Consider the following 26,869-nt stretch of genomic DNA (forward strand, 5'->3'; position numbering starts at 1 on the left):
CTTTTTGCTGCATTACATGTTCATATGTACAGTACGATAATACTAGGTCATGGAGGTTGGTATTTTCTCACACAACAATATTGACCAGAACCAGCCTCACAATATCTTTATCACACCTTGTCAGTTCAGAATAATGTAATTCAATTACGGCTAAGGCTATGGGCTTGATTTTTCACTGCTAGATGTTGCTTCAGTCCAACAGGGCATACAGCATGCACAGTGTGTACTATGCATACATCATGGTGTTACCTTTGCTCTCCTTTGTGTCCTATTTCTTTTGTTGGCAGTGCAAAGTGTCAATTACCATAGTGTTAAATGGATTCCCTGTAGATGACTATCACTATAATGCTACAGTATCATATTTTAACACAAATCATCAGTATTATCTGTAGATTCTGGATTGATTGCAGAAGTGTGTACTTCTCATACTGTTCTTTACCGGTATATATAATGCTGTGTAATGGGTTTAAAATAACAGACCATGTATTTCATTAGCTGCTAATTTTAATATACAATTTGAAAACTTTATTAACTGTGACCACTTACTCATTTATATGAACTGCTCGTTATGTACAGCTTTTGATAATCAAGACACACTATAGTGTGTCGTGTGGCCCAAAATGCTGGCGCGCCACACCGTGGGTATATTGACAGGAAGAAAGCAAATGTCATTTTCAAACCTTTGTATCTCGGTGATCCCTTATCCGATTGGAACTAAATTTGCTACAGAGTTGCCCACCAGTCAGGGGAGTCTACATACCAAATTTGAAGGAAATCGCTCCAGCTATTTCCGAGATACAAGCAGCCAAAGTTTCGATTTTTTTCTTCGTTTTTTTTTCTTCTTCTCCTTCGTGTTTTTGCACACTTGCAAAAATTGTTATAAAACACACACGCATACTCTGATCGCCTTGAACTTTGGCACACAGAAAGGGGGTCCAAAGGCAAATGCTAGCATCAAATTTGGTGCGAATCCGATGAATGGTTCAGGAGTTATGACCGATTATTCGCGTAAAACAAGATTTAAACTGCTTCATGCAATGAGTTGAAAATTGCTATGTAGATGGAGTAACCATCGTAGGAGTGCCTTTTGGTGGTTTGAAAGGAATCGAGATAAAAACCATGGAGATATGACACAAAACCCAACCTGTGTCACAATTATGCAATTGATTTTTATGAATAAAAAAGAATTAATTTTTACGCCTACTAGGCAAACCACTTAGAGCAATGAGCTGAAAATTGGTGTATAGCTGGAATAATCTTCATAGAAAGTCCTTGCAGTAGTACAGAAGAATCGGAATACAAACCACTGAGTTGTGATTCGAAAACCAACTCCGTGTAGCAAATGTGATATTGAGATACTCTAATAGAACAGTCACCCTAATAGAGCAAATTTATTTACTCCATCATAGAATTCTATTATATTACAAATTATTCTGTAGGGAGTTCAGCTGTAAACAGTTAATCAGAGTTCAGCTACAAAGAAACCATCATGTAGAAAGTTCGACTACAAACAAGTCACCCTGTAGAGATATCAGCTAGAAGAAATTACCTTGTAGAGAGTTCAGCTACAAAGAAATCATCTTGTAGAGAGCTCAACTACAAACAAGTCACCCTGTAGAGAGATCAGCTACAAAAAAGTCACACTGTAGAGATATCAGCTAGATACAAGTTACCCTATAGGGATCAGCTACAAACAATTGGAGTTTCAGCTACAGTTCAGTTATGTAGAAGAAGTCACCTTATTACCTACAGTATGATTATCTTTCATTGTTAAATATGCAAATACTTTTAATTAGACAAAAGCTGTACATAACATTTCTTCCTTTGTTCCACAATTCCTGCAGAAAAGAGAAAAAAAACAAGTTAGAAGGAAGCACCAAAGCCAGTTAATGGCTGGCTTTGTGGCTTGCAATACAAAAAGAAGTGATATCTAAACCAAAACAGCCAAGCTGTAAAAAAAGAGTGCGGCCCTCAAAAAAGCCAGGATGAAAATAGATGTGAAATCCAAGGTGGCAGCCAAGAAATGGCTGTGATGGTAGGTTAATGGCAAAAATTTTAATTACGACAATTCAGGTGAATTTGGTGCCGAATCCTAGTGGAGGAGGCAATACAAATTCACCTGAATTGTTGTAATTAAAATTTTTGCCATTAATCTACCAACACAGCCATTTCTTGGCCACCACCTTGGATTTCACATCTTTTTTCATCCTGGCCTTTTTGAGGGCCGCACTCTTTTTTTACAGCTTGGCTGTTTTGGTTTAGATAATATCTAACATAGAAATCCGTAACATCTTTGGTGTAGAAGTTCAACAATAGTAGCAACCCACAGTATGTGTTGTGGGCAGGCATCCAAGTGCCTGTAAGTAACTCAACGTGATTGATTGAAATAAATGATTTGAGAGAAAAGAGTTAACAGTTAAACTTAATGTGGAAATCAGCTTGATACAATTTGACATAAAGAAACTGTGCCAGGCTATAGTAAAGTGCAGGTTGAAATGGTGATTTTATTGACATAATTAGGTCTATCACTTCACAGTACTTTTATTTGTAATAGTTCTTCGATTAAATTGCAAATTCTACAAATACATTAACAAGGAATGGAGGTAGTATATAAAAAAATATCTCCCTCCTAGGAGGGTGTAATACTACCTTCGTGTCTCGTTAATAATGTCACTTACCACATAATTATGTAACTTGTTCCCAGAGTTGTATTTCCTGCATGAAACTTCTCTTTACTAGAGCCTCAGATTGTAGATATGATTTGGCAAATGTACAAGGCTTCGACCCCAATGGAAAGTGATTATTGATATTTTTTCAGTAGACAAATAATAGTAAAAGTGCTTGATGGGCTATCAGTATAATAACATACTTAAGCAGGAAAAAACTTTTGGTCAGGGCCTGCTCTGTCCTTCAAAAAGTTCTTCCAAATTATTTAAAACCTATAAACCTGAAAACAGTCACTAATTTAAGACTTCATACTATTACATTCCCTCTGTCAGTAGTGGAGATCTGCTGAAACAGCAGATGCAGCTGCATCATGACTGAGAATAGCATGCAAGCACTTTTAATATTGTGCTGATAGTGGTATTTGCACTTTTGGTGATGGCACTAGTCCATAGCAGTGGAAGCAGCACAGCTCCATGGATGGACATAGTGTAATCTGTCGATGCAGTATTAACTCACAACAGTGGATGCAGTATTAATACACAGCAGTAGATTTCCAGTAGTGGAAGCATCAATGATTCAATGTGACAGGGAAACTTTACTTCACACACAGAAACAGGGATGATTTCCAGCCACAGGGAAACCCTTCAATAGTGGTAGCTAGTCCCCTTCTGAAAATAACTTACTTAAATACTACTGAACTGTATGGCTACTCTCTAGCAGTTAACAGTACACAGTACCCAATTGCAACCACAAAAATTCCAAATTCTGAACACTGTTTTAAGCACTGTAAATTGATGCCAGCTTTTAATTCTACAGCGGAACACTGTTCCAGAGATAATAAACATACTTATGTGCCCCTCTATTGTTTCTGACTGTTCACTGTCCTTTGACTCAACTGTGACTCCCTTGCATTGGGATCAAGGCAGTCCATTGCCACAACTTTCTTCCTGAGTTGGCCTCCTTGTTATGTTAAATTGTGAAACCTTGCACTTTCCAACAAAAATACATCATCATTACTGAAATAAAGGCTGAAACTAGCATAAAGTGCTGGACAAAAAGATTACTCAGCACAGGAACCATCGTATAGGAATTAGCAGAATGCACCCATCTAGGTACATCGTGTTGCTGAGAAATCTACTTCAATGCTTTTATTGATGACTTATACACTGCAGACATCATTCTTCAGTGTTCTTCATGACTACAAATTGTCACTGGTAGCTACTGCATTGCTGGCACATGCTACTGCACATGCATCATATTGATGCCAGCCTTTTACCCTAACTAACTCCTTCTTAAAATAGTTTAAAATCTTCTCTGCTGTAATATAGTGACATTTACAAAAACATTTGTGGGTTTCAGGTTTGTGAATAAAGCCAGAGTTAAGCTGTGGGCTTGGAATGAAGGTAGTTCATTGTTTTATAGATCGCAGGTTAGATTATATTGCTATTTTGATTGAAATCACATATAGAACACAGTGTGGTGCTTAATGGATTTAGCCATAAGCAATGTAAACATATTCACGACCATAGTTATTTGTGGCTAATAAAATTACTACTTTGGTGTACCTACAGCTCATATTTTGATTCTCTGTGCTTAAATGAACACCCACAACCGAAGCTTGTTTTGATACACTTCCTATCACTTTGTTACATAGGCGGCAGAAATGGGGCAGGCTAGGAGGCTGTATCAAGTGTTTCCAGCTGGCTATAGGCTGTTTTGTACTGCTTATTAATGCTATATGTTCATTAACCCTGTACTCAAGTAGGTAAAAACAGTGGACCCGGGGACCAAGGACCCGGGACCTGCGTAAATTCAACTCTTCTTGGAATTCTATACACTTCACAGTATTCTATACTTATACTAGGTACCTCTGCAAGTGGCCCATCCACTTTCCCCCCCTCGTGGCGTCTCGCACGATGTTTATACGAATTAGAAATTATGAGCACCTCTGAAAAAGTGTTTGAAGCTGACTGCATTAACGATAGGTCACTCGCTATTTCCCCAGAATATTTGTTTGCACAATGAACAATAAACTTTCATGGCACGATCACCTTGACTACATATGCAACAAAGCAAATCGATTACTTGGTTTCCTAAGGCGAAATTTACATTCCTGTCATAAACAATTCAAAGAATATGCTTACAAACAATTTCTGCTGCCATCTATCAAATATTGTTGTGCCATCTGGGACCCACACCGCCAAAATGACATCTCTAAACTTGAAATAATTCAACATCGAGCTGCTCGTTTTGTCTTAAATAAGCCTTGGAACAGACACCACCGTGACAGTATCACAGACATGTTAAATGAACTAATTATATAAATTGGCCATTGTTACAAGAATGTAGAAAGCAAGCATGCCTCATCCTATTGTACAAGATAGTTAATCATTTATTACTGGTCCCAAATCACTGTCTGTCATCATTAAATCAAAATGCTACCTGAGCCCATCACGATCAGAAATTTAAGCATATACAGTGGAACCTGTGTTACGGTCACCTGGATTAAGCGGTCACCTTTTCATAACGGCCACGGTCACGAGGTCCCAAATATTTTCCCATACAAATGTATGTATTGTGGTCTGCATTAAGCGGTCGCCTGTCTAACGCGTATAACGGCCAATCAAGAATTCGCCTATGAATCACTGTGTACATAACTTCATCCTTCATATAGCGGTCGCTTCCTTTTATGGTGGCTTGTTAAGCCAATAGTCTGACACCACGGCACCGTTTCAATGAATGATCACACTTCCTACCTTTCAATGAATGCTATACAAACTATCAGGCTTCATTGCTTAAACGTATTCAATAGCTATAATCAACATTCATAACAAGCTCACCTTACCCTTTCTGTGTAAAGGATCTACGATAAAATTATTACTGTATTGCGGTTGGCGCGAGCCTCTTAATAATAATTACTCATTTATTACGGTCATAACCACTGAAATGCTGCAGACCACCTTATGCAGGCTTTCTCTATAACAGCCACCTGTATATAAAGGCCAGACATATCTGGTCCCAAGGTGACCATTATAGACAGGTTCCACTGTACAATCTTCAGTAAACACATATCTCTCTATTCATTTCTACCCAGAACTATTCCCCATTGGAACGATCTATGTATCCCAAATCTATCTACCATTGATCTCGAAACATTTAAACAATTAACTATTCCTACTTTATAGTTGTAACTTAGCACTTATTGTAACTTAGCACTTATTGTAACTTAGCACTTATTGTAACTTATTATTTATTGTAACTTATCACTCAGTGTAATTTAGTACTCAATGTAATCTGGCACTCATTGTAACTTACCACTTACTGTAATTTAGCACTCATCGTAACCTAACACTTATTGTAACTTAGCACTAATTGTTAGTGTAACTTAGAATAGGCACTTTGTTATTGTAACTTAAACTAGGCACTTATGTGTACGTACTATGTACATTAGCATTAAAACCCTGTCAGGTGATTGCTAATAAATAAATAAATGTTTCTAAACTTAGTAGCTAGGTGACATAATAGACTAGCATGCTCATTGTGTAGCAGGCGAGCAATTACTAGCTAAGCCAAGCTAAGCAAATTCCAGCAGCTCTACATATGTTGTGGTGCATTTGCACAATGTTCCTAAACTACTCTAGTAGCTAGGCGGCATAATAGACTAGTATGCTTACTGAACGGCAGGCAGTGGCCTATACATGCTGTCAGCTTCAGACACTTTTTCAGAGGTGCTTATAATTTCTATTATTTTTTGGTATAAACATCGTGCAAGACGCTATGAGGGGGAAAAGATGGATTGGCCATGCAAGACTACTTGCAGAGGTACCTAGTACAAGTATAGAATGCCATGAAGTATATAAAATTCCAAGCAGAGTTGGATTTCCACAGCTTGGTCCCCGGGTCCACTGTTTGTACCTACCCCCTGTAGTCAACTTTGCCAAAAACAGTTTTTAACCAGAGAATAGCCTGTTTTAAATAAAAGTTGGTGTTTTAGTTAAAATGCTTTAAATTGTACCCATAAATTAATTTTGGTGAACTTTGAGACATTGTGAAAGCTAAAATGGCTACAGCTTCTGGGGCACTGCGCCCCCAGACCCCCTGCTGCCAGAGACTCTACTCCAGTCACCCCCTACCCCCTCATATCAACTACTTCCTCCACCACTGCTTTGTTGCTTTGTCATTGTTCTTATGTACATTAGGTTATAATGATTGAAATTCACATGGCCCAGTGTAAATACACTTGGGAAGGACGCCTGTAGTTTCCCACATTTACAGGTGAGCCATCCAAGTGGAACATATTAGCATATAGCTGTAACATGGGAACTTGTGATTCGCCTGATATATATATATATATATATATATATATATATATATATATAAATATATGCACTCACCCTTATGCTTGTTTGTATACATCACGCAAATCACTTGTACCCATGTTACATCACTTTGAACTTCCTGTTGATCTGCTAAGGTATACATCTATTCTGGGTGATGATTTTCCAGTTCGTAAATTTCATGAACTGTATCTAGAGTGTTTATCATCCATAGTGGTATCAGAAGCAGTAAGATTTAATGTGTGACCCTAACAGTGTGTTCGATATCTGTGTTAAGCTTAAGAACACCGCTTTTAGTTCCTGACTTTGTACTTGCCGCATCAAAGCAAAGACCATACTTCCAGTGAATATCAAGTGAACATTTTTCATTGCCTCAGTAAGTTAATGAGAATATTGACTGTGAATCTACCTTGTCATTGTCATGGAGGTCGATAACATATTCCTGTATACAAATTTATCCACTTATTGACATGCAATACATTATTTTCTCTAATATAGTTTTGGCCATTACCCAATGCAAATCACACTGAATATCCTTTGACAAGTTGCTTACCAAGCCATTCCTCAAACACACTACCTTTACACTGCAACAGAAAAAGCTGTTTAAAGTTTGATTTTCACTTACATAAGTATATCATAAAGATGGTTTAGCTAAAAATTTGGTGTTTTAGAAAAAAGCTAGAAAGCTTAAAATGCCTTTTTGATTGCCAGGTTTTCAACTGGCATGACCAATTCATCAACATCCTAGGTCTGCTTAGGTATAATGAAAATAGTCTCTTTGTGGTGATCTGATCAGGCACGATTTCATATTTTGCCACTTCATAATTCCAGTATAAAATACTGATGAAAACTACAATGCAAATGTAATTCATAAAAACCAGGCAATACTTTATAATGAACTTGAAAAAGCTTGATTAGACTGTGTGGAGCTATATTTCTCCTTCTACTTGGAAGCTCTCTGGAATGTGTGGCAATAGAGTGTATTGTGCTCTGCATCTTTCATAATTAAGAAAGCAAACTCATTAGGCCATGAATGTTAATAAGATCTCTCAACCTGGAAGCAGGCTTGGTCATGACTATCTCCTGTGCAGCAGTGAAGCCACCATCATTGTGATGGGGCCAAGGACATAAAATTGCTTTAAAAAATGTGTTTTAAAGTGCATGAATATCTACCACTGACTTTGAAACATTGTAACAATTAACAACCTACATAATAATTGTATTATGTACATGCACTATGTGATTGTATATATGAGCATTATAACATTGTAATCTGGCACTACGTATGTATGTTGAGAAGTACTTTTTTAATATTAAACAGTTCTGTAAAAGCATTTTTGCTGTGTAAAATGTGAGGTGGTTTTTTTGTAGCAGCATTTTGCAGACACAATTTTGTTCTTTAGTTATTATAACAGCATAAATTATCTCATTTTACTCCATAGCTCCAAGTGCTCCAGTAAATGTCACTGTAAACAATATCAGTTCCACATCTATGAATGTGACTTGGCAACCACCAATAACACCCAATGGTATTGTGAAATCATATCGTATTATGTACAGTACTAGACTACGTTGCTTCATAAGACGTAATAGCATGATTATTAATGATTCTGAATCAGCTGTCATCAACAATTTGGAGATATTCACTACTTACCAAATTCAAGTGTTTGCCACTACTATCACTGAGGGTAATGGAAGTGACATACTGACTGTAAAAACTGATGAGTACAGTAAGTATTTTAATTGTTTCTTTGTTAATGTAATAATCTGATCATTTTATCCAGATGAATGTGTGACTGACTTAGAAAGCCAACTGTTTTACTAACAAGTGATAGCATAGACATTTCATGTTATGTAACAGTTGGCTTTCAAGGTCAGGTCACATGTATGCATACGTCAATACACACAATAGTGTGTTGTCTGGCCAAGGAAAGCCAATGTGTTTGGGAATGAGACAGACAAATGTGTATTTTATAGGAGCCAACTATTTTCATACCTTCATACCTCAGTAACGGTTGAACAGAAATAGCCTGTTTTTCTGTGAAAAATCTCTCAATGTGAGACATCTTCGGTTATAAATTTGAGTAAATCAGCCCAATGGTTATTGAAATGTTCACCTTCAAAGTTTGTCTCATTTTCTTCATATTTTTATTCTTCTGCCATGTTAATTTTCTTTTTGCATCACTTATAAAAGTTGTCATAACACTTGTAAGCCTTATTGGATTCTTTTCAAGTTTGAAGCATATAAAGAGCATATTATAGTGCATTTTATCTTCCAATTTATGTAGAAGTACACAGAAGACTTTAAAAAATCATTCACAGTTCAAGCCAGGGACCTACACACCTATACCCAAGCCCTTTGCTGCTATGCCACTGCTGTCAGTTGCTCATCTCATTTAATCAGAAGTTCTAGTTTAGTAATATAATTTCATAGATCTATCCATGGAAATTCTAGATTGGTCTAGTACATTCTATGTGCATTGTGTTACATGCGCTCAGAAAAAATGTGCACTCTATTAGAGTACTACTACTACCTACTACTACTACGTACTACTACTACAATGTTTTAAATAAATAGTCATGCTTACCAAACAAACATGTGTCACACGATCGAGATACTCTAATAGAGCAGTTGGCCTCATAGCAATTTGTTTGTTATGCCTACTGGCTAAACCGCTTATGAAAACTAGTTGTAAATGTCAGGTAACTACTATAAGGTACTGTAATTTGTTTTTTTTTTCATTGTAAAAGCAAAACTTGTACGAAAATTTGTTGCACGAAAATTTTTATATAAGATCAAACTACTCTAATAGAGCAGTCATTTACATAAATCATACAAAAATATTTTCATGAATTTTTTTGCACGAAATAAAGTGAATTATGGTACAAACCTTCAGTAATGTAATGAAAATCTGCTTAATTATCAATGAGTTATGATGTGACCAACCATAATATTATATGTATGCATGTACCAAGTGCATTTCAAGATTCCTATGTACATGTGATGTTCAGTAACTAATATGAAGTAAAATAATTAAAATTTAGTTCTTCTGTTTACCTGTAGGAAAAAGATAGATAAAAGCCAGCAATACAAAGGAATGTTTAAATTAGATTCTAATATTACCATGTTAACACTGTTGTAGTATAAATTGTGCATGCTTGCTGAATAATTTACACCTAAATAGGCTAGAAAACACTGCAATAATTATACTATAAAATTTTCAATTAATAAATTACCCAACGGGGTGGGTTTATATAGTGACCGATGATAATAACAAAACTAAATTTTATATAGTGGATGATATTATAGTATTACCATCAATGCGTTTTAGCTCTGATGCATGTTTATGATTAATACAGTGGCGACTTTTATCCTATAATACTAGATGTACTGTTCTGTTGACTGTCATGTGATGCTACTGAACAATGAAGTTGCTAATCAGCTATGCAAAATTGATATCGGTATTCCATTAACTAGTGCAATTGAAATAACTCTTAATTTAAAATGAAGGGTTCTGGTGATAAAAGGTGGTTAAACCAGAAAATTATAAATGATGGTAGCTAGTCAATGTGGGAAAATCCCTACATTGACATGTTACCACCATCTGTTTAATTCCAAGGTAGGGATTTTCCCACTACCATCATTAGTATTTCTTGTATTACTACCTTTCATTGCTGAAACTCTACTTCATTTTTAAATCAATAATTTGTTAATTGCAAACTTTTTGTCATAGCATAGCTATGTAATATCTACACATGTGGCTGTGACTACTTTACCATAGAGTCTGTATAGTTTTTAAGCGAACGTATATGTTAAGTGCATGTATATGTTAAACACACAAGTGCATACTCCGTACTTAATCATGGTTGACGAGCACACGTGGACAGTCACTAAGCACCAACATGAGGTGCAGTTGTACAAGAGAAGAACTGTAGAGGTTTGTCATCTGTGTCAGGCTTGAAATTTGATGTGGTACATGGCCAATAATTATGTGGTTTACACTATGCTTACCAAGTCAAACGGTCTTCTGCAGCATGTAAATCTGGCATGTTCAACATGAAGGATTTGCACAGGAACTGGACTCCACATATTTGTACACATGGTGACTGTGAATCACACCACACCAAAAGAGTTAATCCATGAACTTTCATTATAAGGTTTTCTTATTAGATGCATACTATTAACAAATTCATGTTTTTGTGGAGTTTTGTTAAGCATATGCACCTAACAACCAGGCTCTATGGTATTAGAGTGTTTTTAATTTTTGTTGAGCTGTATGCAATAGATTAAAGGGACATGGTTTAATGCTGTATATTACTTACTACTGATTACAGCTAAGTCCTTAAGGGCATTGGTCATCCAACTCCAACAGGGTATGATGGTATTCTGATCATTAAGGGTGTCATCCTATGCGATCATTTTATAAGTACAGCAGTGCAGCTACACATATTAACTACTGTTTCAAATAGTTCTGTGGCACGTGTCGATATAGAGGGTATTGGTAAAACCAGGAGGGGAGCGGGAGTGGGAGATTTCTTGGTAAAACTGGGACTGGAAGCTGGGAGATCACGTACTCAATACTACAAGTAACTGTTATTTTTGCACTAAAGATTATTTTATTGATGCAGAAGAGGACTCATGCAAGTAGTCTCCCTTCCTTCCAAACATGAGATATTATACGAACTAGCTATAGCTACTGTAGCTAAGCTAGGGAATTGCAATACTTTTTACAAAAGATCGAGATACTCTAATAGAGTAGTCAGCCACTCTTATAGAACAGTCTCATAATATTATTCTGTCTCTTAACTGCCAGTAGCTTGTTAATAGAACACCTTAAAAAAAGATTAGCTATGCTGGGTGGGAATCATGCTCCCAGAAAGTCATCCATCATGCACTGTTTGCATTTTGTAGCTGTATGCTTCAAACTCCATGTGCGACATTCATTGCTATCAGACTCTTTGACTTGCTCCACCTCATGCTTTGCTACTTAATTGTCCTACTAAATCAAAATTTATCTTGGGAAAATTTCTCAATTTGAGTTCTGTCCCCATGCACAGTCCCTGAAGTGATGCATGCCGATGTAACACTATATTATTCTAAAAGTCTAATCCATTAGTACTGTCAGACTCACTGTTGTCCTTCCCATGCTATGGCTTGTTCCACTGACTTAATGATGGTAGCTATACTGTATTTAATGCATTTGCCTGGCAACATCTTATTCTTTATGAAATCCATCCTGATGAATTGACATCATTTATGTGACCCAACTTTGGAAAACCAAACAGTAAAAATGAGTAGTAAATATATACCATATTATGCAGAATAACGCGCTGAGTTGAATGGTGCCATTCATTTATCAATAGATCAAAGCACTAAGACGTTATGGGTAAAAGTTCATATGGACATTTATGAGTTCTTGCACTATAGCTACCATGGCAAATGGTGAGCATGCATCCGACTAAGAATTTGTAGTGAAGTTCACTATTTGCCACAGTATTCACTACTCATGATTTTTTAGGTGCATGCATACTTTTTCAATTTGGCTCAATGGTCAATTTTTCTCTTTTGTAGCTAACATATAAGGCATTGAATATTTATCTATATCTTGTGTTATATATTAACTTGATACCTTGAAGCATTCCTGATACATGTTATTTTATTTAAGAAAAGGACCAAGAACGTAACTATCAGAAATGTCTTTTATATACTTGTTAGATGGTATAGGAATGGAAATTTGTCCTCAAAGTCATGGTAGCTACACCAAGCCAAGGTAGATCATTTTCAGTCGTCAGTGTTGCAGAGCAAGAATTGTCTACAAAAAGCTTCTTATATGTAGTCATGCGTTAATAGCATAATTGGAAGAATTGATCATAAAAGCAGCATTGAATGATTCATTTACTTCAGACTCCCTTAATAAACATTTCAAAACTGTGGCAGTGATGTGTCACTTCATCACATCAATCTGCTGACAACTTTGCAATACCTGCTACTTTATGTGACACTATAATCCATTCACTTTACTTTTGCTGAGATTTCTGAATCTTTGGTCCTCTCTCATCTGAACTCTCTGGATCTTAGGAAGTCCACAGGTCAAGATGGCTTGTTTTAGGTTCCTGAAAGAGATAGGCTCTTCCATTGGCTACCTTATACTGTTAACGTTTATTGCAGAGTGGAGTTGTTCCTTTAGACAGGAAGTGCTCACATACACTCCAGTTCATAAAGGTGCATGGTGCTTTGGACAATCCTGGCAAAGACTCAGAGGGTAATTTATAAATCAATCAATCAAACCAGTCTGATAGTTTAAGAAACTTTTATTGCTAACTCACAAAGAAAATTTCTTGCTGTACAAAATCCAAATGTTTAATGAATTTATAAACTGACAATATCAAGACACACGGTAGTGTGTCGTGCGACCCAAGAAGCCGGCGTGCCACTCGTGAGTATATTAACAGGAAGAAAGAAAACGCAATTTCACACCTATGTAGCTCTGTGATCCCTTATCCGATTGGAACCAAATTTGCTAGAGAGGTGCTGGCCAGCAAGGGGAGTCTACACACCAAATTTGAAGAAAATCGCTCGAGCCATTTCCGAGATACGAGCGAACAAAATTTAGTTTTGAATTCTTCGTTTTTTTCTTCTACTTCTTCATTTCGCACATTTCGAAAAATCTGCCATAAAACACGAATTCGTGCTCAGATTGGGCTGAAATTTGGCACACGTAAAGGGCTCATTAAGGCGGATTTCTGTACCAACTTTGGTAGGAATCCGATGAACATTCACGGAGTTATGACCGATTATTTCAATTACTAGAGATTTATTGAACACCAACTGGGAAGTACTCTTTGAAGGACTCAATACTGAGAAAATGTGGCTACTTTTCCACTCTAAACTGTTATTTCTTATTGACAAATATGTTCCTACTCAAACGTTTGAATCTAATTCTAAACCTAAGTGGCTAAATTCTTCTACTCTTAAAGCAATTAAACAGAAACATAAAGCATGGAACACCTATAAAGCCACTCACCATCATGTCGATTATCTTTCCTACACCACAAAGAGAAACATTGCCACTGCTACTGTTAAAAGAGCTAAATCCAATTTTGAACTTAAGCTTGTTGATAGTGTCAAAGAAAATCCATCTGTGTTCTGGAAATATGTTAGAGAGAATGCAAAAGTGCGCTGTGATATCATGTCCTTAAGGAAAGGGGATGGATCATTCACCTGTTCTGATCGTGAAACAGCTCAATGTTTAAATGATTTTTTCTCTAGTGTATTTACTATTGAGCCAGAAGCAGATCTGCCATCTTTACCAGATAAATCTATGGGCCACCACTTAGGCAATATTACCATCACACACTGTGATATATTAACTGAACTCAACCGGCTTAAGCCAAATAAATCTTGTGGCCCAGACAACTGTCACCCACGTGTGTTGAAAGAAATCAAAGATGGACTTATTTTACCCCTCTATCTCCTATTTAATAAATCGTTACAGGAGTCCTCTTTGCCTTCATGCTGGAAACTAGCAACAGTCACTGCCATTCATAAGAAAGGTGATACAAATCTTCCTAGCAATTATCGCCCAATCAGCCTTACTTCAATATTTTGCAGAATGCTTGAGTCAATTATTAAAAATAGGATAATGTCTTACTTCCAAGCAAATGACTTTTTTTGCAATGAGCAACATGGGTTTCGTAGCAGGAGATCTTGTGAGACGCAGCTATTGACTGTTATGGAACACTGGACTAGGTGTATCGATGATGGAACTAGTGTTGATGTTGTGTACCTAGATTTCCAAAAAGCTTTTGATAAGGTTCCCCACAGACGTTTGCTGACTAAGTTAGAAGCATATGGTGTTAATGGCTCGATACTTCATTGGATTAAAGCTTTTTTATCAAACAGGAAGCAACGAGTAGTTGTTCGTGGAGCACTCTCTGAGTGGTCTACTGTCACTAGTGGTGTCCCGCAGGGTAGTGTGCTTGGTCCCATCTTATTTATTATATATGTCAACGACCTACCTGACTGTATACAGAGCTATTTGGGTATCTTTGCTGACGACACAAAACTTTATCGCCCCATCTGCTCATCTGAAGATTCCTCCATTCTGCAAGAAGACATTGATGCCACTTTGCAATGGTGTGACACATGGCTATCCTTCCTTAACCTTCCTAAATGTCACTACAGCACAATTGGACATTCATCAAACACAGAGTATTATTTCTCATCCGAAAATGAAGCAAATATGATCTCCATGGTTGTGGAGGAAAAAGATCTGGGTGTAGTATTTGATAAAGATTTGAAGTTTACATCTCATGTTAATCAAATTGTAATGAAAGCTAACAGGGTATTGGGAATTATTAAACGTACCTTTGCCTCCAGGGATGCCAACACAATAAGATTATTATACGTTACTCTTGTTCGCCCAATTTTGGACTATGCGTCAACTGTCTGGAACCCTCATCTTATGAAAAACATTCGTAAATTAGAAGCAGTTCAAAGAAGAGCCACAAAACTTATACCCTCCTTCTATAATTTGACATACTCTGAAAGACTCCAAGAACTTAATCTACCCAGCTTACTTTACCGTCGAACCAGAATGGATCTGATTATGACTTACAAAATCCTGAACAATTTAGTATCTGTGGACAAAGACTATTTTTTTACTGTTAATACCAACCCCACCCGATCAAATGGACTCAAACTTTACAAAAATCGCTTTAACACTGCTATTAGAGGTCATAGTTTTTCACAGAGAATCGTCAATGATTGGAACACCTTACCCCACGAAATTGTATCTGCACCTAATGTACTGATCTTTAAGACTAAAGTAGATGTATTTTTATATGACCGCCGGTTTGATTTTATTTAGATGTATTGAGATTGGTTTTTATAAGACTTTGTCTTCCTTGTACCAATTAACAAATAATAAATAATAATAATAATATTTGCGTAAAATAAGGTCGAAGGTCTGTCACGCCTACAGGGTAAACTCCTTTGAGGAATCAGTTAAAAATTGCTATGTAGATGGAGCAACCATCGTAGGAGTGTCTGTTGTGGTTTGAAAGGAATCGGGATAAAGACCACGGAGATATGACACAAAACCCAACCTGTGTCAAAATTACGCGATCGATTTTTATGAATAAAATACTATTAGTTTTCGTGTTTATCAGGCAAACCGCTTAGAGCAATGAGCTGAAAATCAGTGTGTAGCTGGAATAATCATCATAGAAAGTCCTTGCAGTAGTACAGAAGAATCACATTACAAACCACTGAGTTATGATTCGAAAGGCAACTACGTGTAGCAAATGCGAGATCGAAATACTCTATTAGAACAGTCACCCTAATAGAGCATTCAGCTACGTTTATAACTTTCTCCATTACAGAATTATATTACATTGCAGGATATTCTGTACGGAATTCAGCTACAAACAGTTAATCTGATAGACAATCCAGCTACATGCAAGTCACCCTGTAGAGAGTTCATCTAGAAACAAGTCACCCTGTATCAGCTAGAAGAAGTCACCTTGTAGAGAGCTCAGTTACAAAGAAACCATCATGTAGAGAGTTCAGCTGTAAACCAATCACAACTCAGATACAAACAAACATGCCCTGTAAAAAGATCAGCTAGAAGAAGTTACCTTGTAGAGAGTTCAGCTACAAAGAAATCACCATGTAGAGAGTTAAGCTGCAAACAAATCACCCAGTAGAAAGTTCAGCTATGAACAGATCACCCTGTTGAGAGTTCAGTTAGGAAAAAGTAATCCTGTAGAGAGATCAGCTAGAAGTATCACCTTGTAGAAAGTTCAGCTACAAACAAATCATCTGTAGAGAGTTCAGCTACAAACAAATCACCCTGCAGAGAGATCAGCTAGAAGAAGTCACCTTGTAGAGAGTTCAGCTATAAAGAAACCACCATGTAGAAAGTTCAGCTGCAAACAAATCCCCTGTAGAGAGTTCAGCTAGAAACAAGTCACCCTGTAGAGAGATCAGCTAGAAACAAGTCATCCTGTAGAGAGTTCAGCTAGAAGAAGTCACATTGTAGAGAGTTCAGCTACAAAGAAACTACCATGTAGAGAGTTCAGCTGCAAACAAATCACCCTGTAGAGAACTCAGCTACGAACAAATCGCCCTGTAGAAAGATCAGCTAGAAGAAGTTACTATGTAGGGAGTTCAGCTACGAACAGATCACCCTGTAGAGAGTTCAGCTACAAACAAATCACCCTGTAGAGAGTTCAGTTACAAAGAAACCACCATGTAGAGAGTTCAGCTGCAAAAAAATCAATCACTCTGTAGAGAGTTCAGCTAGAAGAAGTCACCTTGTAGAGAGTTCAGCTATAAAGAAACCACCATGTAGAAAGTTCAGCTGCAAACAAATCCCCTGTAGAGAGTTCAGCTAGAAAGAAGTCACCCTGTAGAGAGATCAGCTAGAAACAAGTCATCCTGTAGAGAGTTCAGCTAGAAGAAGTCACATTGTAGAGAGTTCAGCTACAAAGAAACTACCATGTAGAGAGTTCAGCTGCAAACAAATCACCCTGTAGAGAACTCAGCTACGAACAAATCGCCCTGTAGAAAGATCAGCTAGAAGAAGTTACCTTGTAGAGAGTTCAGCTACAAAGAAACCACCATGTAGAGTGTTCAGCTGCAAACAAATCACCTGTAGAGAGTTCAGCTAGAAACAAGTCACATTGTAGAGAGTTCAGCTACAAAGAAACTACCATGTAGAGAGTTCAGCTGCAAACAAACACCCTGTAGAGAACTCAGCTACAAACAAATCGCCCTGTAGATAGATCAGCTAGAAGAAGTTACCTTGTAGGGAGTTCAGCTACAAACAAATCACCCTGTAGAGAGTTCAGCTACAAAGAAATCATCATGTATATAGAGAGTTCAGCTGCAAACAAATCATCCTGTAGAGAGTTCAGCTATGAAAATATCACCCTGTAGAGAGTTCAGCTAGAAGAAGTCACCTATTAGAGAGTTCAGCTACAAAGCAACCACCATGTGTAGAGAGTTCAGCTGCAAAAAAAATCAATCACTCTGTAGAGAGTTCAGCTAGAAGAAGTCACCTTGTAGAGAGTTCAGCTGCAAATAAATCACCCTGTAGAGAATTCAGCTACAAACAAATCACCCTGTAGAAAGATCAGCTAGAAGAAGTTACCTTGTAGAGAGTTCAGCTACAAAGAAACCACCATGTAGAGAGTTCAGCTGCAAACAAATCACCTGTAGAGAGTTCAGCTAGAAACAAGTCACCCTGTAGAGAGATCATCTAGAAGAAGTCACCATGTAGAGAGTTCAGCTAGGAGAAGTCACATTGTAGAGAGTTCAGCTACAAAGAAACTACCATGTAGAGAGTTCAGCTGCAAACAAATCACCCTGTAGAGAACTCAGCTACGAAAAAATCGCCCTGTAGAAAGATCAGCTAGAAGAAGTTACTATGTAGGGAGTTCAGCTACGAACAGATCACCCTGTAGAGAGTTCAGCTACAAACAAATCACCCTGTAGAGAGTTCAGTTACAAAGAAACCACCATGTAGAGAGTTCAGCTGCAAAAAAATCAATCACTCTGTAGAGAGTTCAGCTAGAAGAAGTCACCTTGTAGAGAGTTCAGCTGCAAATAAATCACCCTGTAGAGAATTCAGCTACAAACAAATCACCCTGTAGAAAGATCAGCTAGAAGAAGTTACCTTGTAGAGAGTTCAGCTACAAAGAAACCACCATGTAGAGTGTTCAGCTGCAAACAAATCACCTGTAGAGAGTTCAGCTAGAAACAAGTCACATTGTAGAGAGTTCAGCTACAAAGAAACTACCATGTAGAGAGTTCAGCTGCAAACAAACACCCTGTAGAGAACTCAGCTACAAGCAAATCGCCCTGTAGATAGATCAGCTAGAAGAAGTTACCTTGTAGGGAGTTCAGCTACAAAGAAATCATCATGTAGAGAGTTCAGCTGCAAACAAATCATCCTGTAGAGAGTTCAGCTATGAAAATATCACCCTGTAGAGAGTTCAGCTAGAAGAAGTCACCTATTAGAGAGTTCAGCTACAAAGCAACCACCATATAGAGAGTTCAGCTGCAAAAAAAATCAATCACTCTGTAGAGAGTTCAGCTTGAAGAAGTCACCTTGTAGAGAGTTCAGCTGCAAATAAATCACCCTGTAGAGAATTCAGCTACAAACAAATCACCCTGTAGCAAGATCAGCTAGAAGAAGTTACCTTGTAGAGAGTTCAGCTACAAAGAAACCACCATGTAGAGAGTTCAGCTGCAAACAAATCACCTGTAGAGAGTTCAGCTAGAAACAAGTCACCCTGTAGAGAGATCATCTAGAAGAAGTCACCATGTAGAGAGTTCAGCTACAAAGAAACCGCCATGTAGAGAGTTCAGCTGCAAACAAATCAGCCTGTACAGAGTTCAAATACAAACAAATCACAGATCAGCTGGAAACAAGTCGCATTGTAGAGAGATCAGGTAGTATAAGTTACCTTGTAGAGAGTTCAGCTACAAAGAAATCACCATGTAGAGAGTTTAGCTGCAAACAAAGCACCCAGTAGAAAGTTCAGCTATGAACAGATCACCCTGTTGAGAGTTCAGTTAGAAACAAGTCATCCTGTAGAGAGATCACCTAGAAGGATCACCTTGAAGAGAGTTCAGCTACAAACAAATCACCTGTAGAGAGTTCAGCTACAAACAAATCGCCCTGTAGATAGATCAGCTAGAAGAAGTTACCTTGTAGGGAGTTCAGCTACAAAGAAATCACCCTGTAGAGAATTCAGCTACAAAGAAATCATCATGTAGAGAGTTCAGCTGTAAACAAGTCATCCTGTAGAGAGTTCAGCTATGAAAAGATCACACTGTAGAGAGTTCATGCAGCTACAAACAAATTGTCTTGTAGAGAGACCAGCTAGAAACAAGTCACGCTGTAGACAGATCAGCTACCTTGTAGAGAGTTCAGCTGCAAACAAATCAACCTGTACAGAGTTCAGATACAAACTAATCACAGATCAGCTGGAAACAAGTCACATTGTAGAGAGATCAGGTAGTATAAGTTACCTTGTAGAGAGTTCAGCTACAAAGAAACCACCATGTAGAGAGTTTAGCTGCAAACAAATCACCCAGTAGAAAGTTCAGCTATGAACAGATCACCCTGTTTAGAGTTCAGTTAGAAACAAGTCATCCTGTAGAGAGATCACCTAGAAGTATCACCTTGTAGAGAGTTCAGCTACAAACAAATCACCTGTAGAGAGTTCAGCTACAAACAAATCGCCCTGTAGATAGATCAGCTAGAAGAAGTTACCTTGTAGGGAGTTCAGCTACAAAGAAATCACCCTGTAGAGAGTTCAGCTACAAAGAAATCATCATGTAGAGAGTTTAGCTGCAAACAAATCATCCTGTAGAGAGTTCAGCTATGAAAAGATCACACTGTAGAGAGTTCAGCTAGAAGAAGTCACCTTTTAGAGAGTTCAGCTACAAAGCAACCACCATGTAGAGAGTTCAGCTGCAAACACATCACCCTGTAGAGAATTCAGCTACAAACAAATCGTCCTGTAGAGAGACCAGCTAGAAACAAGTCACCCTGTAGACAGATCAGCTAGAAGAAGTTACCTTGTAGAGAGTTCAGCTGCAAACAAATCACCCTGTAGAGAATTCAACTACAAACAGATAACCCTGCAGAGAGTTCAGCTAGAGTCAAGTCACCCTGTAGAGAGAATCCTGTAAAGAGTTCATCTACGTACAAGCAGATCACCCTGTAGAGATTTCAGCTACATTTCAAGTCACCCAGTAGAGAGATCAGCTGCAAATTATCCTGTGGGGATTAATTGACATGTAATAAATATATGCTCTCTTTTTATATTATGAACTCTTGATATATGCATTATATATATAATTTGTACATTTACTGATAAAATCAGAATGAGTTAAAGTGTTTATAAAATCTGCTTCATCTTTTTCTTTTTCCTGTGGTAAAGAAAAATATATAGGTTAAAAAGCCCCAAAGCTGGCCATAGGCCATCTTTGGGGTATACAAATACAAAAAGAAGTGAAATCTAATCAAAAACAGCCAAGCTGTAAAAAAAAGGAGTGCGGCCCTTGAAAAGGCTATGGTGAAAAAAGATGTGTCAATCGGCACCAAATTCACCTGAATTGTCATTATTAAAATTTTTACCATTAACCTACCATCACAGCCATTTCTTGGCCGCCACCTTGGATTTAACATCTTTTTTCACCATAGCCTTTTCAAGGGCCGCACTCCTTTTTTTACAGCTTGGCTGTTTTTGATTAGATATATATCCCATCCAAAAACAGCTTATAGCTGTAAAAAAAGTGCGCGTCCAAGTAAAGCAGAGTTAACTGCGACAAAAAGTAATGATATCATAATGCGGCCATGTGCGAGGTGTGCAAGTTGTAATATTAGCTAATCAGATAATACAATGTTATTGTTAAAGTGTTAATGAGAACTATGTGATGCTGCTAGTTTTGAAGTGTGTGAGCATCTTCATAAATGCCACATAAATTTAATTCTCAATAAAGCAATGTGTATAGATTCTCTGATAGTAATAAATAGTTTGAGTTTGGCCACCTTTCCTTTGTTCGTAGCATTGCTGTATACAGGAAAGGCGGCCAAACTCAAACTATTTATTATTATCAGAGAATCTATACACATTGCTTTATTGAGAATTAAATTTATGTGGCATTTATGAAGATGCTCACACACTTAAAAACTAGCAGCATCACATAGTTCTCATTAACACTTTAACAATAACATTGTATTATCTGATTAGCTAATATTAATTTTACAACTTGCACACCTCGCACATGGCCGCATTATGATATCATTACTTTTTGTCGCAGTTAACTCTGCTTTACTTGGATGCGCACTTTTTTTTACAGCTATAAGCTGTTTTTGGATGGGATTTCAATACTTTTTGTTAGAATAAGCAATGCACTGTTGATAACAATAGGTGAGTTTCCATGGTTTTGACAGAAACCCCAGATTACAGTGACAGAATATTAAAATATAACTGTAATTTTAGTGGCCAGGGCCGCCCACATTGGGGGTAACTGGGGTATTTTGCCCCCTACCACAGCCTGAAAGGGGCCACTTTAATACCTGTTTAAAGAAAGATCGATATACTCTAATAGAGCAGTCAGGATCTAGACCCTTCCTTGCCCCTGAGCCCCTCTTTAACTCTTTTCCCTGGGCCCTCTAATTTCTCTGGACGGCCCTGTTAGTGGCATGCAACTGCAGTCAACTAACACCCATTTTAACTAGTAAACCCTTAACAACACTTTGCCTTTCATCTTGTACTGCATTGAAACGATCAAGATACTCTATTAGAGCAGTCACAAAACAGCTGTAACACAGCCATAGGCGGCGGAAAGGGGGGGAGGAGGGGCTTAGCCCCCCCTCAGAATGATATCACACCGAAATTATCTTTCTTGGAGTGGGGCTGAAAACTGTGATAAAGATCGAGATACTCTAATAGAGCAGTCACTCTAATAAAGTATTCAGTGTGTAGCGAGCTATGTAAGGATTTTTATGTAGTTTATCAGCTAGAAATGGTAGCTGGTGAGGTGGAAGCTCTTGTCAGTTGGTTGTGACCTTTTTTTTTTTTTTTTTTTTTTTTGGTCTCACCTTACTAAACTATAGAAATAAGTCTGGGTCAGCCCAGCCCCCCTCATATCAACTACTTGCTCCACCGCTGAACACAGCAATCAATATTTAGCATAGTTACAACTTCTGCTTAGCATCGGATTGTATAGTTTAAATTACTAGCTACTTACAGACTTTACAATATAAAAATATGGCACTTGTAGAAATGTGACTGTTTTATTAGAGTATCTCGATCTACTTCAAGCATTGACTAATTCAAGTGAAGAAGCTACGCCCCTGCCAAGAGATCTTGTGAAATGAAATGAGAATAGTAAAGAAAAGGCAAGTATGTACAGAGACAATAGAGGGGCGCGTAATTATGTCCTGTTGTAAATAAACGCCTTTAAAATTTATATTACTACTAAATAAACGCACCAGAATAGGCTTGTGTGGCTGTTGTCTCCAAGGTTGTCTCATTATTTGTCTTTTCGTGTTGAAGGGATTTAGTCGCAATTGGTGAGTTTAACTATACATGTATTTGTGTTGTAAAACTTAATTGTAAAAAGGCGATTAGCACATATCATGATAAACATGTATTTGTCACAGTAGAGTCTCTCACGAAGTCACGATTATTATGAGACATTGGACCAGGGTAAAAAATTTACTGCTATATTTAGAGGTTGTAGCGTTTGTATATCTTAGTATCTTAATAAATAATCCCCCATGATCACTAATCACTAATAGTACAGTGAAAACTGGTCATTATTCAGGCCGTAGGGACAAAATTTTCTAACCTTGCCTTTTAAAGAGGTGGCTGCATTATGCGGCCTTAAAAAAAGGTAAGAAGCATGCTGTTCTAACTGGCTATAGAGATGGATTTAGTGTATGACAGCGTATGAGACAGTGAGTGCTGGCAGCAAGGGGGCAGCCAATCTGTTAGAGCACCAAAAGCACTGCTTCATACATAGGCAGTTGACTGTCAGCCCCAAGTGTAAAAAGTTTCACTGTTGGTCCTTATAAGCTCCTGATGAAGAAAGTGATGAAGTCATTATCCATAGGATATATTTTTCAGAGTATCCATTTCAGTTCTACAATATAGTAGCCAAGCATAAGATGAACATAACACAGCATTCCAGTAGTTTAGTGGTGACCACAACACTGCCTGAGTTAAACTGTGGTGAGATTTGAGACTACCAGAAGCCCTGGAATGTCTTCAACACATGAAATACCAAATATCTAATGCCTGGCTTTCATCCACAGTGGACCTGTCTTGGTGGCCACTTGTACAGACGGGAAACAGCTAGTTGCCACACCCCTTAATTATCAATTTGTAAAATCGTTAGCAAAATTGTGTGTGCGAGCAAGTGCGATGTGGCAGTGCCGTGTATATGGTTGCTGCCTAGCAGTGACACATCACGAGTATTGAAGTCACAATGCGTTACTGTATCATCCATCTAAATACAATCTCTGAATGTGTCATTTTGTGTAGAGAGCAATCTTCCACAAGAAGTGACCTGCAGGTTTCAGTGTATATCGTTAACCATTAATATTGTTCACAATATTGTGAACTATATGTACAGTGAAACCTCACTTAGTGGCCACCTCTTTAATAAGACCACCTCATTATATTGGCCACCTCTAGTAGGTCCCAAATATAGCTAAGCATTACTTATGACCTCATTAATAAGGCCACCTTGTTATTCAGGCCAAATTTTTTGGTCCCACAGCCTGCCATATTAATGAGGTTTCATTGTACTTATGTGAATTTTTATTTTTCGTAACTTTTCTTCAGGTTTACTGATGGGCACTATGAAGCATTGTTGACTGGTACGTGTATAATGTGGTGACTTGAAATGCTAAAACAGTACGTAGCGTGTCTTGTATGTACATGTAATGTGTTGTAATGTGTCCACACATCCACACATCTTAGAAATAAATGTAATTGTATTCTCTATAAATAGTCAGTTCCATTGTGCCACTGGGTCATAAGTTGGTTGAGTATGATCATCCAGGGCACTTGAGTCACATTTTGTCCTGGCCAAGTGGATCTCATCCACTGACAGAATATACAGGATCAGATCACGTGTATAAATTACGGTGGAACTTGTTTATTGCCACCTTCACTCATTCAGCAGGTAACAGTGTATAAATTCTCAATTGGAATTGGCTTTTCAAGAGTGGTTGTCTTTCTATACTAGTGGCCATTAAGATAGGTTGTACTGATAGAGTGTACATACTAGAGATGCAACAATATCCTCCACTTAGTGTCGTTTGATAGTAATGCAATGGAGACTATGTATTATTGCATTTAAATACTATACTATTATATTGCAACTCTAGCACGTATTTATAACAGGAATGTTTGTTAACCGTTTAGACATACTGGAGCCACACCCACTCATCTGGATTCTACAAATGGAGTCATACCAACTTGTTGTCATCATACTCACTCGTTACTCCCATTGTGTTTGGATGAATATACATGCCGTCATGTGAGACTTGCTACCATGGCGGGCCACTGGAAAACATTTGCATAGCAGTTATATTACAGTCATTATTGTACAATTCTTACATTATTGTTGTGAAAAGTGTTTGGTATTCATGTGTCTCCTCTGTATGTTGTAATTACATGTGTAATTTTGTGTGGGGGTGCTATAAAATGCAATAATGCATGGTGACAATTGTATTAGGCGATTTTGCACACTTCCTTTTAAGCTAGCTACATGTGCTAATTACTCACAGCTTGTGTCAACAACTGGTAACCGCAGTTGTACTCTTGTGTCATTCTTTAAGCCGCGCCCTTAGAGGACAAATTATGTGGGGGCGACTAATTTCAAAACGAAGGATGGTATGCAGCACCATAGATTAGCTATATCTATGGACTATAATCTATGGCAGCACACTTCTTGGTGGCTATATGTACTGATTAACTACATAGAGCGCCAGTTCATCAATACCCAGAGACCGCAGTTGTGCTCTGCGTCATTCTTTAAATTCCGAGTAAAATTCTTAGAGAGCAAATGACGTGGGGGCGACTAAATTCAAATTTCAAACTAGCCATTCTCGAAAACAAATGTTTCAATCTGAACGAAACTTTCAGAACAGTTTAAAGACACATTGCCCTACATGCCAAGCGAGTATTGCGGAAAACAACAATCTGGGATTTGTATTTGGCCTCTAGGTCGACTGAGGACGACTGAAACTTCGTTTGGTGCTGAAATCACGACTGTAGGGTAATCATGTATGGTGAAATCGATGATGTGAATCTTGAGGTGATTGAGTGAATACTGAAGCGATAACAGGGCGATCAATGTTCGGAATGCACAAAGGAACGCAAGGCATACACCTGCGGTTGCGTCTAACCGCATGCGATAAAAAAAAAAATAAAAAAATAAATGAAACGTCCCCTTTCATGTCGGCAATCTCGATCACGAAACAATCGGCATGGATTTGCTTCACTGCTTGTGTGGTAGTTACTAGTGACATGATGAGTTCAACTCCAGAGTTTCAGAGGGATAGCGTAAGTGACGGGTGGATTACAGGAAGGCCAAATTTGAGAACGTTCGTTCTTGTAAAATCCTCACGTAGTGGTCGCGTCATTTATTGTCTGCGGCGCGCGTTTCTGCTTTACTGGCCGCGCGACTCACTACCGTGAGTCTTGATATATATATATATATATAGCTATCTATGAAAGTGCACTCACTGTCTAGATCTAGCAACTCTCTACACAACCGGAGCAACAATAACTCAGTAGAATAAAATCAGTGGAGCAGGTCAAAGGATCTGAGTAACCTTATAGCAATGAAGGTCATACATGGAGTGACCTTCATGTATGACCTTCATGTATGACAAACCTTCATGTATGACAAACCTTCATGTATGACATACATACAGCTACAAAGGGGAAGACAATGATATGGGTGCTGGGGTGACATTCTGGGAGATTTTTTTATTTGAAAAGACTAAGACTTTTCACCTTGTTGTTAAAAATACATTAACAAGCTACTGGCAGTCAGTGGCAGTTAAGAGACAGAATGTGAGACTGTTATAGAGTGGCTGGCTGACTGCTCTATTAGAGCATCTCAATCTTTTGTAAGTTCGTATAATATCTCATGTTTTAAAGGAGGGGAGACTACTTGCATGAGTCCTCTTCTGCATCAATAAACCATCTTTAGTGCAAAAATAACAGTTGCTTGTAGTATTGTGCATGTGATCTCTCAGCTCCCAGTCCCGGTTTTACCAAGAAATCTCCCTCTTCCGCTCCCATCCTGGTTTTACCAA

General features: G+C 37.9%; 1 protein-coding gene and 1 long non-coding RNA gene across 2 annotated transcripts in view; both read left to right on the forward strand.

Moving 5' to 3' along the window:
* The window catches only part of LOC136253714 (uncharacterized), a 124,771-nt gene that overhangs the window by 38,333 nt on the left and 59,569 nt on the right, over positions 1 to 26,869 (forward strand). The window contains exon 11 of the mRNA XM_066046372.1: positions 8,447 to 8,734. Within this exon, the coding sequence (XP_065902444.1) occupies positions 8,447 to 8,734 (288 nt within the window). The remainder of the gene's footprint in view (positions 1 to 8,446; positions 8,735 to 26,869) is intronic.
* Positions 22,612 to 25,269, forward strand: LOC136254591 (uncharacterized). The gene is made up of 3 exons (XR_010700564.1): positions 22,612 to 23,104; positions 24,381 to 24,452; positions 24,966 to 25,269. It is a non-coding gene; the product is annotated as an uncharacterized lncRNA (long non-coding RNA).

Source organism: Dysidea avara, chromosome 4 (genome assembly GCF_963678975.1).
Source record: "Dysidea avara chromosome 4, odDysAvar1.4, whole genome shotgun sequence".
Lineage (NCBI taxonomy): Eukaryota > Metazoa > Porifera > Demospongiae > Dictyoceratida > Dysideidae > Dysidea > Dysidea avara.